Below are 13,251 nucleotides of genomic sequence, written 5' to 3'. Positions count from 1 at the left end.
AGACGCTTTCAATGTCAAAATGCCTTTGATATCAAATCTTCGCTTTCCTTCAGAGATAAAATAAACTTTTGGAAATTATTCTGCTGCTTCCCACCGCCTTTACGGATAAACCATATCCCTTGATTACATAAGAAGGCGGAAGATTACATCAGCGAGATTTTTGGTGACGTCATTACAAGGTTTATATTGAATTCTTACACTTCACGAACTCGTATATAGATGGAGGTGTTAAATACCAAGGCAGGGCTAGAATAGCAATATTATATTCTATTCCAATCAAAGAAAAACGAGATAGTTTATAATTCATATCTTCAAGAGAGGAGAAAAAACAAGTTTAAATTCTCAGAGAGAATTTGGGTATGGTGCTTGCTCGGGAACAAGCAGGTGCTTAAGATATGGATTTAATTGTTCATAACGGCAGCCTGGAAGGATCTATCATTAGCGTACTAAGTAGAAATAAGGGTTGCCAAAGGAATAGTCATACCCATGCATCTTCATAAACTGGTACCAGGCCAGTCCAGTGCTCAAACTACCAAAAGCAATGTTAGCTTGTACATTAAACTACACACGTATTCAAGGGAGCCTTAACCGTACCTGATAGACCCCTTGGGCAACGAGAACTTCTAGCCCCTTAACAATTTTCCAACCGGCAGGTGATACTAGCTGTGCAATAGCTGTCACATCAGGTTTATAAGCCATATCCAGTATAATGCATTTTTCAGAGCTCTCTTGACCATCCTTCATAATAAGGGCAATCAATTCTTGCAAAGGCTCGGAAATTTCCTGGTCACCGGGTATGGTGCTAATTGCTACCTTGGGAAAGGTTTGGATTGATTTGATGTCCTCAACAACCTGGACATTGTATTCAGCTGGGAAGCTGGATGCGAGTTTAGTTAAGTTTGCAGGCGTTCTCCCAACAAGATAGATGGGGGAATATCCCATGCTATGAAGCGAGTAGATAGCCGCTCGAGCAGTACCACCACTGCCAATGGTAAGGGCAGATTCTCCTTTTTTCAAATATATTGCTCCAGCATCCTTTAAGCATCGGGCCATACCTTGCCAGTCGGTGTTATATCCAACCAACTTCCGAGTTGCTTTACCCTCTTCGACGATAGGAACAATGGTATTTACGGCACCTATGATCTTGGCTTCAGGGGAAATTTCATCCAGTAGTTCCATGATGCGCTCCTTCAGCGGAATAGTCACTGAAGCACCGCCAAACTCTTCCGAGTAGATGGATTCCTTGACATCTTCGACGTTGTCTGTCTCTAAACGGCCATATTCATGTGGGAAGCCGGCCTCAGCAAAGAGTGTGTTGTGCAAAGCAGGAGATCTTGAAGCGGATATGGGTTTCCCAAAGAGAGCGAACTCCTTAGCATCCAACTCACCCATGAGCGTGAGAGCTTGTCGAATTTCCTTCGCGGAGAGCTGTCCTGGTGCAGCCTTAAAGGGAAGAGCAGGATGTGAAACAGGAGTCATAAACCGGTTCAGTATACGGCTGAGGCGCCCTTTATTGCCCATATTGATAGCAATCATTGGGATGGGGTAGGATCTCTCTGCCCAAGCTTTGAATTGCTGCAAAGCTAGGTTATCGTCAAGAGATTCAGCAACGCCAATGAGTTTGATTACATCGCCATATTGTAAAGCTTTGTTATAGTATTGGATCCAGGATCCGTTAGACCACGAGAGCTGGCCATTGACATCGTGATGGGATGCAATGATTTTGGAATATCCTTTTATCTCGGTCACTGCGTGCAGTAGGTTATCTGGGAACGATATTTCTAGGTCAATGAAATCAGATCCCATACGAATGGCAAGCTTATATAGCCCTAATGCCTCATCAACGGCATTGTCGGGGAACAATCCTCCCTGTGCTTTGGTGCGAATAGTAAAGATGAGCGGTAGAGACACCTGGCTCCGGAGGAAGGATATTTGCTCCGCAACATAGTTGATAGAGGGGATAGCTGAAGTCGAAGTAGGGTCTTTGAGTAGATCAACTCTTAGTTCGACAGCATGAGATCCGAAGGAGGCCCTTTGGAGGATATTTCCACATGGTAGAAGATCTGGAAGGGTAAGGGATACGAAAAAAGAATGACTCCTCTTTTTCAGCAGCTCAAGGTGATCTGTTTGGCCCATGACCACATTGAGAAATCTAGTGAAACCTTGCATTGCCGCATCGAGCTCGCTTGGCTTTGAGTGATGGCTAAAATACTGGAGATTGCTGCATTCCTGATACCATGGTTCTCGGCGAAGCCATACGCCCATCATGTCTTCAATGTAAGCAGGGCGAGTCTTGTCCATCTCAAGATATTCAATAACCTTTTTGATGTTGCGCATGATAAGGAAGACGTTGCCTTTGGTTTTATGATAATTGATCAGGAGATCGCGCGCTTCTTTGGTTTCGACAATGCCGCCGCCACAAGCAAAGACGTGTCCAACGGGTTTCTCAGCTATGACATGTTTAAGTAAAGCGAGTTCAGCGTCACGGAACCCTTCCCATCCATTTTCCTTGATAATATCCGGAATGGTTTTCCCTTCAATCCTCTCTAGCTCGGTGTCAAGGTCGATGAAGGTGCGATTGAGGGCCTGGGAGATACCATATCCACTAGTGGTCTTACCTGCGCCACGCATGCCAATGAGGAATATAGATGCAGCAGACCTCGAGGATTTCCGATTTTCAGCATTTCCTTTGCTTAGCTCCTTGCCATCCAGCGTCACTTTGAACGTTTGAGCCAAAGTATCCCACCATGCGGGCCAAGTTTTTCCTACACATTCCTTCTCTAAAATCAGGGTAGGCTCGGAAGAGGCTGCCGATGCTAGTACACTAAAACTCATAGCAACACGGTGATCATCATAACAATGGACTCCATTGATTGGTACCTTCAATGCGGAACGGTCGATGCCGTCGATTTCGATACCATCCTCGTGCTCTCTGGAAGTAACCCCGAACTTGGCAAGTTCGTCCTTCATTGCCTTGATGCGGTTGCACTCCTTGACTCGCTGATTTGCTATGCCGTAGATACGGGTGGTATTGCTGGACTTGTCTCTGGCAACGGCTGCAAGGACGGAAGCTGTTAAAAAGGCATCGGTCATTGGTTCCATGTCAACGTTAGCGATGGGCTTCAAAGCACCGTCTGTAGGCCCGGTAACGGTTGTGGAAGTGTCAGTCTGCTTAACATCACAGCCCATGGGACGCAATACATCAACAGCAAAACGAGCATCACCCTGGAGTGACTTCGATCCAATGTTAGGAATAGTACAAGTGGTTCCAGACATGGCAGCGATGGCAAGAGGATATGTTGCCGAGCTAGCATCACTCTCAATAACATATTCAGGTGGATTTTTGTATTGGCCTTGCTCGATGTGATAGGTATATTCTTCAGTCGTGGACTTCTCAACACTGATTCCAAAAGATTTCATCATAGCAGCCGTCATGGAGATATAGGTCTCAGAAATAGGCTTTCCTCCAACAAGCTTGAGAGTAACCTTTTCCTTGGCATAAGGTGCACACATCAGTAAAGAAGAGACGTACTGAGATGATACCTTAGCAGCGAGTTCTATCTCTCCACCCTTGAAACCGCCGCATGTAGGAACCTTGAGGGGGAGGCTTCCTTGTTGTTCGAGGTATTCAACGGATACCCCATTAGCTTTGAGAGCATCAACCAAATCGCCAATTGGGCGCTGCTTCATTCTGGCATTGCCTGTTAGGATGTTGTGGGACACATCTCCCTTGGTATTGGAGAGGGTTGCGACGGTAGTCAAGAATCTTGATGCTGTGCCAGCATTGCCCAAGTACAGCTCGTGAGAACTGGCATCTAGCTTACCGCCCTTTCCATTGACGACAAGAACTTCGCCCTCTTCCTCCCATGAAAAGGTGGCAGCACCTAGTGCTTCTAGAGCATTAAGCATAACTTCTGTGTCGTCGGAGTGTAGAAGGTTTCTAATGCGGCATGTTCCAGAGCCAAGGGCAGCTAAAACAAGTGCTCTGTTGGAAATACTCTTGGATCCTGGCGGAGTGCAAATAACCTTGAGTGATTTTGGGATTCCGGGGTAAACTTCGACACTGGGTGCGAGAACGACTTTGAGCTGCTCGTTGGACACAACACTCGCCTTCTGTTCGTAGGTACGGCCAATGGCGGAAAGGAGAACAACCTTCTTCATCGGCCCATCGTTCTTTTTATCGACAGCCATGAATGCAATAAGCTTGTCAACGGGACATTTCTTCCCTGCACTTAAACGTCGAATTCGGGCATCCTTGAGAGATGTAGGTAGTCCATATCGCGTCAGACATTTGGCAAGACGAGCCACGGCGGCACCTTTAAGAACTCCCAGATAGCGAGCGAGTTCCACTTCCTTGATCATTCCGATGGAAACGCATTCTCCATGAAGAACTTGTGGGGCGAGGATTGCCTCGATGGCGTGGCCGATAGAATGGCCAAAATTAAGGAGATTTCGTAGTCCGCCTTCTCTTTCATCTTTGGATACTACATCCGCCTTGAATCGCGCTGAAGCTAAAATGGTTCGCTTAAGGATGCCCTGGATACCACTGAAACGAGACCGTTCTGGGGTATTTTCAGTTTTGAGTGCTGCGGCAATGGCGTCTGCGTTTTCCTCTAATTCCGCAAATGTCTCTTCACTTGAAATTGCGGCAGTCTTAGGGTAGTGTAAGCGAATTGGGCTTCAAGAATGAGGAGGCTGGAACAAGCTAACTGCTCACCTTGATGACTTCTGCCATTCCATTCGTAAATTCCCGTTGTGGTAGTGTGTTCAAAAATTCCATATCCAAGTATATTTTCTCTGGCTGCCATATGGAGCCTATCAAATTCTTTCCATTCGGGGTATCAATAGCAGTCTTACCTCCAATTGAGGAGTCCACCATGGCCAGTAACGTAGTTGGCACTTGTACGAACCGAATGCCACGCATATAGGTCGCAGCAACGAAACCTGACAGGTCCCCAATCACCCCACCTCCAAGAGCAATCAGCACTGTGTCTCGACCACATGGCGGCTGGCAACTCAGCATCCAGTCCTCAATTTCTGCCTTGGTTTCGCGGCCCTTTGACGACTCTCCTGGCGCAATCTTGTAAGTAAGCAGCCGGGGTTTCGGGGATTTTTCGGCTGCGGCTTCTTCGAAGGCCTTTTCGAATTCTGGAACATACAAGGGGGCTATGTTCGTATCAGAGATGAGGATATACGTCGACGAGGAGAGCGTCTGAAGAAGGTCTTTAGCAACATGGCGTCTCCAAATGCCAAAATCCGCGACTATGCTGTCACGGCCTAGGATCTGAATTGTTGTTGGCTCCATGATGAAGCGCCCGAAGGTTCTGAGGCCTGTGTGGGGAGCTATAGAGCAGGGGAGGGGCAAGCTCTCTCAGCCGGTCCTTTTCTGATAGTCGACAACAGTAAAAACGAGTCCAACGTCGCAGCTTAATTCATCCCAGGCCCATAAAAAGTCAGCTTAGCACCGTCGTCAGAGTCGCAGGCCGCTTCAATTGAAATGGTAGCCAGAGAGGAGGAGAGAAGACCGAAAATTGAGCACAAGCTAAAGAAACTTAACTAAGCTCCCTGAGCTATGAGTAATATCTAGCCAGCCCCGACGATCGGAGGACCTGGACCTCTCTCGCAATAATATAACTCAACGGAGACAGCGACGAAACAACCTGCTAACCGCCGCAGGCGTAATATTTGATTTCTCTAGATAGTCTCGGAATACAGCAAATTCAAAAGCAAAAGAAAAGCTCGACGTCGTTATTTTTTTTAGTTGAAGTCGAAAGAGGGTTTCTGCCATCATTCACCGCCTTCGGTCCGGTCTTGGTCGTTTTTCTAATAATAACTAAATATCGAGGGAAGATAACAAAAAAAAAAAAAAAAAAGGCCACGATGGGGACAGGATATAAAAAGAAAAAAGTAAAAAAAAAGGAGATAGATGGTGGGAGCGTTCTATATTCGTACAGCTATACGTAGACTAAGCGAGTTCAGCGCTTGCTTAATACCTGCCATACCCGTCACCTCGACCCCGACCACGCCCGGATCCCCTGGAGCCGTAGTAGCCTCCTCCCCTACCGTCATAGGGTCCTCCTCCTCCTCCGCCACGCCCGTACCCGCCGCTTCCGCCGCTCTGGTAGTGAGCGCGGTCCTGGTAGGGGTTGCGAGGAGGGTTGCCGTAAGCTGGACCGTCGTGTTGGGCCCATCTATGTGGAGGTGGTTGCTGGTAATGGCCGCCGTAGCCTCCGCCGTATCCGCCGCCGCCGCCGCCTCCCCTAGGGTACCCTCCCTGGGACCGGTATCGATCAGGGCCGTTGTACATACTTGGGGGTGCAGGATTGTACCCAGGTGGCCCTCCACCCATGTGCGGTGGGGGAATATAGCCTGGGGCTACGTGTGCAGCAAAGGGGTTTGGGCGGTCGTTGCTGGCGTAGGATATCTGGCCTCCACCTCTCCCGCCTCCCCTGCCTCTACCACCGCGGTTAGAATGGAGTGGTGCTCCTCCGAATGACCGCCCAGAGTGTCGGGCTTTGTTTCTGGTGATTTCTAGATCCGCCTTGTCAAGAGTCGGCTCCTTGAACTTGACACCCCGAAGAAGCATGGATTTATGGGTATGCATAGACCTGGGCATTTCATAGTAAACACTGTTTGTATCGCAATGTTAGCAGACAGACAAATATATACATATTAATGTAATGGGGGCCAGATTTTTTACCTTATTGACCGATCTTCATCGAGTGCAGGGATATCGGCGCCATCCACCTCCAGGGATAGAGAACTATGGGGTAGATATGATTCGTTCTTCTCGACTTTCCCACCTAGTCCCTCGCTGATACGCATGTTCAATTTGAGCTTCGACGACACTTGTTTTTTGGAGTAGAAATTGGCCGTTAGAGATTCGTAAAGGGGGTGTTTTTCTGACAATAGTAATACGTCCTTCCCCATGGCATTGCGGGCTTGCTCTTCCTCCGACAACAGGTGATATCGCTTATCCATGGCTGCCAGCAGGCGTTTCTCGTCAATAAACGGCAACAGAGCAACTCCCTGCCATGCAAACTTTTTCCCGTTCAGGTCAACGGGGAAATCTTCAGGGTAAAAGTCGATGATCTCGCTGTTCTCATCAGACATGAGGTCCCGGAATACCTCGGGAATAGCATGGTTCGACGCTGCAGGCAAGACACCCATCAGCTGTTCAAATGGCTTGAAAGGAGTCCCTTTTGTAAATTGCACATCCATTTTGCCAATGTCAACAAAGTCGGCTGCAAATGGCGCATAGTGGTACGGGTAGTACCACGTCCAGGACGGACATCCCTGGAAATAATACAAAAGCACCCAACTCAGTCCTTCAACGTATGCCCGAGCTACCTTATGGCGGAAAGCGATATCTTTGGGGTTTACTCCGAATTTCTGCTCGTAGTACCGGTCTGCATATCCATCTTCCCACAGCCGTACCGTATCCGGGGGCATCTCATCTTCTTTAGGCTTTGCTGGAACCTCAACCGTGTCTTCTTCTTCCTCATCCTCTTCTTCTGCTTCCGCTTCTGTATTTGAGTTTTCAAATACGTCCGACTTTCTTTTGCCAAGTTTTGAGCTGGGCATCCCTGAAGGTGCCGGATCCTGAGAATTTGTAGCGCCAGCACCGTCTTCTGCTGTGCCACCAGAGAGAAGCTGGGCTTTGAGAGCGGCGGCAGCGCTTTTGTTTGCCATGTTAGCCTTGTAGACTGCGCCGCGATTGACAACCATAGCGTGTGTCAGCTCTCTCTCAGCTCTCGATAACTCGCCTTTCCCGGGTACGACGAGAGGTGGAATATCTGGGACTGGTTCAGCACCGCGGGAGCCTCTTCGCTTCTTCCGAGCATGATCATTGTTATTGTTCCTGCGTTGGCGGTCTTCCTCCTGGCGTCGTTTAGCATTTGCATTCCTCCTCTCCTCGGTTTGTCGCCGACGGCGGAAGATTGCGTCTTCCTGTTTGGCTAGCCCCTGTAAAATTAACTGTGCCTTTGCCAAATCAACCCGCCCATCCTTCGTTAGGTAGCCACCCATCTGTGGGATATTATCACGCCAAATTGCAATGAGCGTATCTATGCCGTTCTCACGAATCTCCAACGACGGAAGGTGAGGTAAGAAATCGTTACCAACGAAGAAACACATGAATACCCAGTCATCCAGAGCTCTCTCGAGATCAAAAGGAAATGGTTGTTGAGGGACCTGCATTTCTACAGCCAGATATTCACGAAGTACGGAAACATGAAGCCAGATGAATGGTTTCAAGGGGTTTCCCTTTTGTTTTTCATCAAACTCCCCTCGCTTCTCTTTCGCCTTTCCTGTGCAGGCCTCTTCAACATGGCCGGCTTGCCCGCATAGTTTGCAAGTTCTAGCTTTTGATTCCTGGAAAAAGACGTCTTCGCGCAAAACTCGGAAGTGTGGCTCATGAGTGCCTAGCCCCAACATGATCAAATCGGCATCCTAAAAACTAGTCAGCGACTGCTTATGCTATATGTGTAGACATATACGTCACTAACCAAGCCGTAAATGACGTGCCGAGTATTGGGATCATACTCTGGACAAGCACGCTGGGAACGAATAAACTCCATAATTTTGTGTTCTCCCTCCCCTGGAACTGTGGCATCGGAGATAATGACTTTCAGCTAATAAGGGAAGTTAGTACACATCCAAGCAGGTTCAATGATGATGGACTCGACTAACCTTTTCCCAACCAGGGTCAGTACTTAACTTATACGCGACCCAATATCGCAGTGCAAGTGCAAGGATATCCATAAATGGAGTTCCTGGCGTGATGACATTGGTATCCCAAGTTTTTGTAATCACCTCTTCAGCAACTGTTACATCTTTCTTCCCGCGTTTCTGTTTCTTGAGCAACTTTGCAAATTCCACTTTCTTCTCATCTTCAGCCTTTGCATCTTGCGCAGAACGGAATCGACGGGAGCGTTGCTGGTTCATTTTTGCACGAGGAGCGACTCCATCTAAAACGAACGCAACATTAGTACCAAACACATAGCAGAACGAATAGGTGCTAGTGGGGAAAGAGAATGAAAGGCTGTAACTCCCCTTGGCGACTATGAACACATCATGCATATATAATGTAGCCGTCCGAGGGGAGACCTCTAGATTCCCCACAGCCGTAAACCCGACATACCAACAGCAATCATTAGCACCTTTCTTGGCCGGACCATGTTCACCACCCTGTCTGTATATTTGAAGATTTCCAGCATCATCTCGCCCTCATTTGCCGGTGGAGGCTTGCCCTCGGGATGCGTACACGGGTGGACGATGCCGTTCATGTCCAGATACAGGTTATCCATCTCCTCGCCATTTGGGTTCGGTTTGGTGATATCGACTGGTATTTCCTGCCCGTCTATCTCCTGCGGCTGTTCTTCAACGACGGCGGAGACAATCTTTGGGTACTTGGACGAAAGCCATCGGAAGAGAGCTGGAACGCCCATCGCGACGTTGTGCCGGGAGCAATGCCGGCGGTAACGATGGGAAAAGAAAATCCAGACTCTGCAACTTGCTTCCTTTGCGCGAAACGAGTGATACCAATGATAAGGCTTTCCGAAGCATGTGCACTCTCCGTTTGTCTCTCTCCCGTTCTGCCTCTGCGTCTTCTTGACGTCTCTTTCGGCTTTTCAATAATTTAACATCAAAAAAAATATCGAATATTTTTCCGAAACCTAAAATTATGGTGAAGCCAGCTGGGTCACGTGATATTCTCATTATCTGGAGCAAAATAAACTAGTTGTAGCGGATTTGAAGGTTGATGTTGATATTATTACCGGCCGCAGAGACAGCGATAACAGAAGAGAGTGCTACTGCCGGCTCTGTGTTTAATTTAACCCCTTCCTTGTCCCTACGTGAGCATGTGCGGCCCTATTGACCGGCGGTGATGGTGCTGTTTCGGTTCCATAACACACGATGTTTCGCATCCTCGAATCCCAAGCTCCCGCGCGGCAGACAGCGACTGACACAATAAATACGCTGAGCAGTCGGCTGCAGAGCTCGACGCTGCTGGAAGATCGCCGGGCAGCTATACTTGGGCTCCGGAGCTTCGCCAAGGGATATCCTGCGTCTGTTGCATCGGAGGCCCTGAGGCCACTGATCACTTCTCTCCGCAACGATGTTGAGGACGTTGATACTATCAAGCTGGTCCTGGAGACTCTGCTGATGCTTTTTTCTCCGGAGGAGAATAGTGTGGGTTGCATTGGCTGCCTCGCATTACTTACTGGGAAACTAATTGTACATCCTGCCAACAGCCAGAAGCATCAGATGAGTTAGCACTATGGCTAGCGGACGAATTTACTCAGGCAAGTCGCTCCTTAAATTTGGCAGAAGCTAAGCTGCTGACAAGGCAATGGACAGAGACAAGATAATATCACAATCCTACTTGACCTTCTAGACACCAAGGAATTTTACTCCAGGCTCTACTCCCTCCAGTTAATATCTCAGATTTCAGCAGCTCGCCCGGAGAGAACGCAGGAATGTATCTTGACGGCACCATTGGGTATATCTAGGATTGCTGCGGTATTGGGTGACTCAAGAGAGCCAGCTCGTAATGGTACGAATAAGAATGTCAGCGCCAAAGATATTTGTGGACTGCTAACCGTTACCTCCTGTAGAGGCACTTCTTCTTCTCATTGCACTCACAGTTTCTTCTGCTGAGTTGCAGAAAGTTGTGGCCTTTGAAAATGCTTTTGAACGGATATTCTCCTTAATAGAAGCTGAGGGATCTTTGAAGCATGGATCTAGGACACTAGAGGATTGTCTGGCTCTGCTGGCCAACCTATTACAGTTAAACCCCTCTAACCAATCTTTTTTCCGGGAGACTGGTTGCGTGAGGAAGCTAGTTCTGCTTTTGGAAGATGCAATGAAGGATCGTAAGCCTGATGAAGAATTCCCGGTCTGGATGCTGGAGCAACGCAATAAAAATATCTGGGGAATCCTTGCTATTATCCAGCTATTTCTTGTCAAGCGCGGTATCAGCACTCCAGTAAACCAGATGGCCTTCTGGCAGAGTGGAACTATGCAACAACTGCTGAGAGCTGCATTTAATGAAGAATTTGATGTTTCTCTCAAATCAAAGGTCAGTACCCATTGCCAGTTAGTGATCTTTAATGTATTTAGCTAACATTCAAGCGAAGGCTCTCCTTGCAGCTTCAGACTTGATCTGCTCCAATGCAACACTCCAGGAAAAGTTTTCAGATATGGAGGTTACCATAACAGCTACACCGGTGGATCAGAAGCTGGTTAATGGAAATGCACCAGCCCGGACTGTGGAAAGGCTCAACGTTCTGGAGGCGTTGTTGCGCCTGACCTTACAACAAGGTCCGGTAAACATGCTGGATGCTCGCCTCGCATCTTGTGACTGCATCCAGGCTTTCTTTACGAATCATTCAGGAATCAAGCTTCACTTTTTGAACAGAGCAATAAGCGGCCACACAGGTGGTGGCGATGAGATTCCAAACATATTGTCTATCCTTATCCGCCCCTTGGATTTTGATACCACAAAAGATCCTTACCAGCTATGGCTAGCCTCTGTCCTGCTATTTCATCTAATATATGAAGACCCCGAAGCTAAGGCTGCCGCAATGAAAGTTACTGAGGGCGATGCTGAAAGTGGGGAAGAGGTGGTAACGTGTGTGCAGGCAATTGCTGGTAATTTGATCACCGGTATCCAGCGCCATGACGACGAGAGAATATCTGTTGGATACTTGACCTTACTCTGTGGCTGGCTATTTGAAGACCCAGACATCGTTAACGACTTCTTGGGCGAGGGAAGCAGTATCCAGAGCCTGATCCAAGAAGCCAAACAGGAGGGCTCCCCAGAGTCACTTCTTCCCGGGCTATGTGCTGTTCTTCTTGGGATTATATACGAATTTTCAACAAAGGACTCCCCTATTCCCCGTTCAACCCTTCACCAACTGCTGATAAGTAGGCTTGGAAGAGAGCAGTACATTGACAAAATCACAAAACTTCGCGAGCACCCACTGGTTCGGGACTTTGAGGTTCTACCACAAACGGTCCAGGGGCAACATGACTCTGGGCTTCCTGACATCTTCTTTAAGAAAACCTTTGTTGATTTTCTAAAGGACAATTTTAGCCGACTCATTCGGGCTATTGACCGCGATCCTGGAATGGAGGTACCTGTACTGGCAAATGGAATTCCTAAGGGGATCTCACGCGAGCTAGTGGACAACTTGAGAGCTCAGGCTGAAGAGCGAGCACAGGCTATTCAGAACTTGGAGTCAGAGATGTTGGATCTGCAGCGTAAGCTAGACCAGGAGCATTTGGACCACAAACGGACCAAAGATTCTAGTAACCATGAGTTACATAGGCTCAATCAAGCCAATGAGTCAATGAAAAAGACACACCAGGCCGAATTGTCTAGACTAGAGGAGCAACATACGTTGGCCAAGAGTGAACTTGTTAGGAACCATGGTGAGCAACTGCATGCTCTCGATAACCAACTAAAGCAAACTACTAGTGAACATGAAAGGCGAACTACTGAGCTTAGAGACATGCATGAAAGCGAGGTTACGGAATTGAAGCAAATGGTGCAGAAACTAGAGGCGAGCCTTGAGAAGGCTAACAAGGACCACATCCTGGACCTCCAGACTGCCCATGAAGAATACTCAACAAATCTATCAAATCTAGAAGCAAAGAACCGGCGAGCAGAGGAAAAGGCGCGGCAGGCGGAGGAGCATAACAAGACGCTGGAAAAGAGCCTAAAGGAAGCTCGAGAACGGGCCGAGAAGCTGCAAAAGGCTAGTGAGGAGAGCGAAGCCGCTCGCAAATCAGCACAGAACGAACTGGAAGATCTGCTGATAGTGTTCAGCGACCTTGAAGCAAAGAGGAAAGCAGACAAGGTAGGTTATTCAACCAATATTCTTCTCTCTAATCGAACATTGCTAACACCGGTCTTAGAAACGGTTGGAGGCCCTGGGCGAAGAAGTATCTGACATTGACGAAGATGAGGATGAGGACGAGGATGATGAGGACGAAGACGAAGGGAACGCGGAATGATTGCCAGCTTGATGGTAGTGCATCTGATAACCAGACTTATTGCGGAACGAGTGACGAAATAATCATATATATTCTTAGCCATTAACATCTATCTCTTCTTGAACATTGTTCCTAGAGCTATTGCCTGTTTGCATTTCTTCATCCGAGTCATTCCTTTGTATATATGAATCACCAATGTGACTGCGGCTGGTCGAATCCTGCTGCGAAAAGGAGGCCTTGGGGCCAGAA

The 13,251-nt window shown here is 48.0% G+C and overlaps 3 protein-coding genes across 4 annotated transcripts; 1 reads left to right on the top strand and 2 right to left on the bottom strand.

Annotated features, from left to right (window-relative positions):
- Window positions 1–401: 401 nt before the first annotated feature.
- Window positions 402–4,362, bottom strand: TERG_03083 (3-phosphoshikimate 1-carboxyvinyltransferase; the record flags this gene model as incomplete). The annotated part of the gene is made up of 3 exons (XM_003235982.2): window positions 402–422; window positions 485–529; window positions 595–4,362. The coding sequence occupies 3 exons, from the start codon at window positions 4,360–4,362 to the stop codon at window positions 402–404; spliced, it is 3,834 nt and encodes a 1,277-aa protein (XP_003236030.2).
- Window positions 4,363–5,986: 1,624 nt separating this feature from the next.
- On the bottom strand, window positions 5,987–9,443 carry TERG_03082 (uncharacterized protein; the record flags this gene model as incomplete). 2 transcript variants are annotated; one of them, XM_047748018.1, is made up of 3 exons in its annotated part: window positions 8,508–9,126; window positions 6,701–8,451; window positions 5,987–6,629 (listed from the first exon to the last, which is right to left on the bottom strand). In XM_047748018.1, the coding sequence occupies exons 1-3, from the start codon at window positions 8,577–8,579 to the stop codon at window positions 5,987–5,989; spliced, it is 2,466 nt and encodes an 821-aa protein (XP_047603991.1). In that variant the 5' UTR covers window positions 8,580–9,126. The 2 variants fall into 2 exon arrangements, with proteins under 2 accessions (XP_047603991.1, XP_047605839.1); XM_047749511.1 differs by having other exon boundaries at window positions 6,701–9,443.
- Window positions 9,444–9,459: 16 nt separating this feature from the next.
- Window positions 9,460–13,023, top strand: TERG_03081 (uncharacterized protein; the record flags this gene model as incomplete). Its single annotated transcript, XM_003235980.2, has 6 exons — window positions 9,460–10,194; window positions 10,257–10,311; window positions 10,352–10,558; window positions 10,620–11,083; window positions 11,142–12,866; window positions 12,925–13,023. Exons 1-6 carry the CDS (start codon window positions 9,919–9,921, stop codon window positions 13,021–13,023), a joined length of 2,826 nt encoding a protein of 941 aa, XP_003236028.1. The 5' UTR covers window positions 9,460–9,918.
- Window positions 13,024–13,251: the final 228 nt, after the last annotated feature.

The sequence above is a fragment of the Trichophyton rubrum genome (genome assembly GCF_000151425.1).
Source record: "Trichophyton rubrum CBS 118892 genomic scaffold supercont2.3, whole genome shotgun sequence".
Classification (NCBI taxonomy): domain Eukaryota; kingdom Fungi; phylum Ascomycota; class Eurotiomycetes; order Onygenales; family Arthrodermataceae; genus Trichophyton; species Trichophyton rubrum.
Note: the sequence above shows the minus strand (reverse complement) of the source record. Positions and strands in the feature narration are given on the sequence as shown.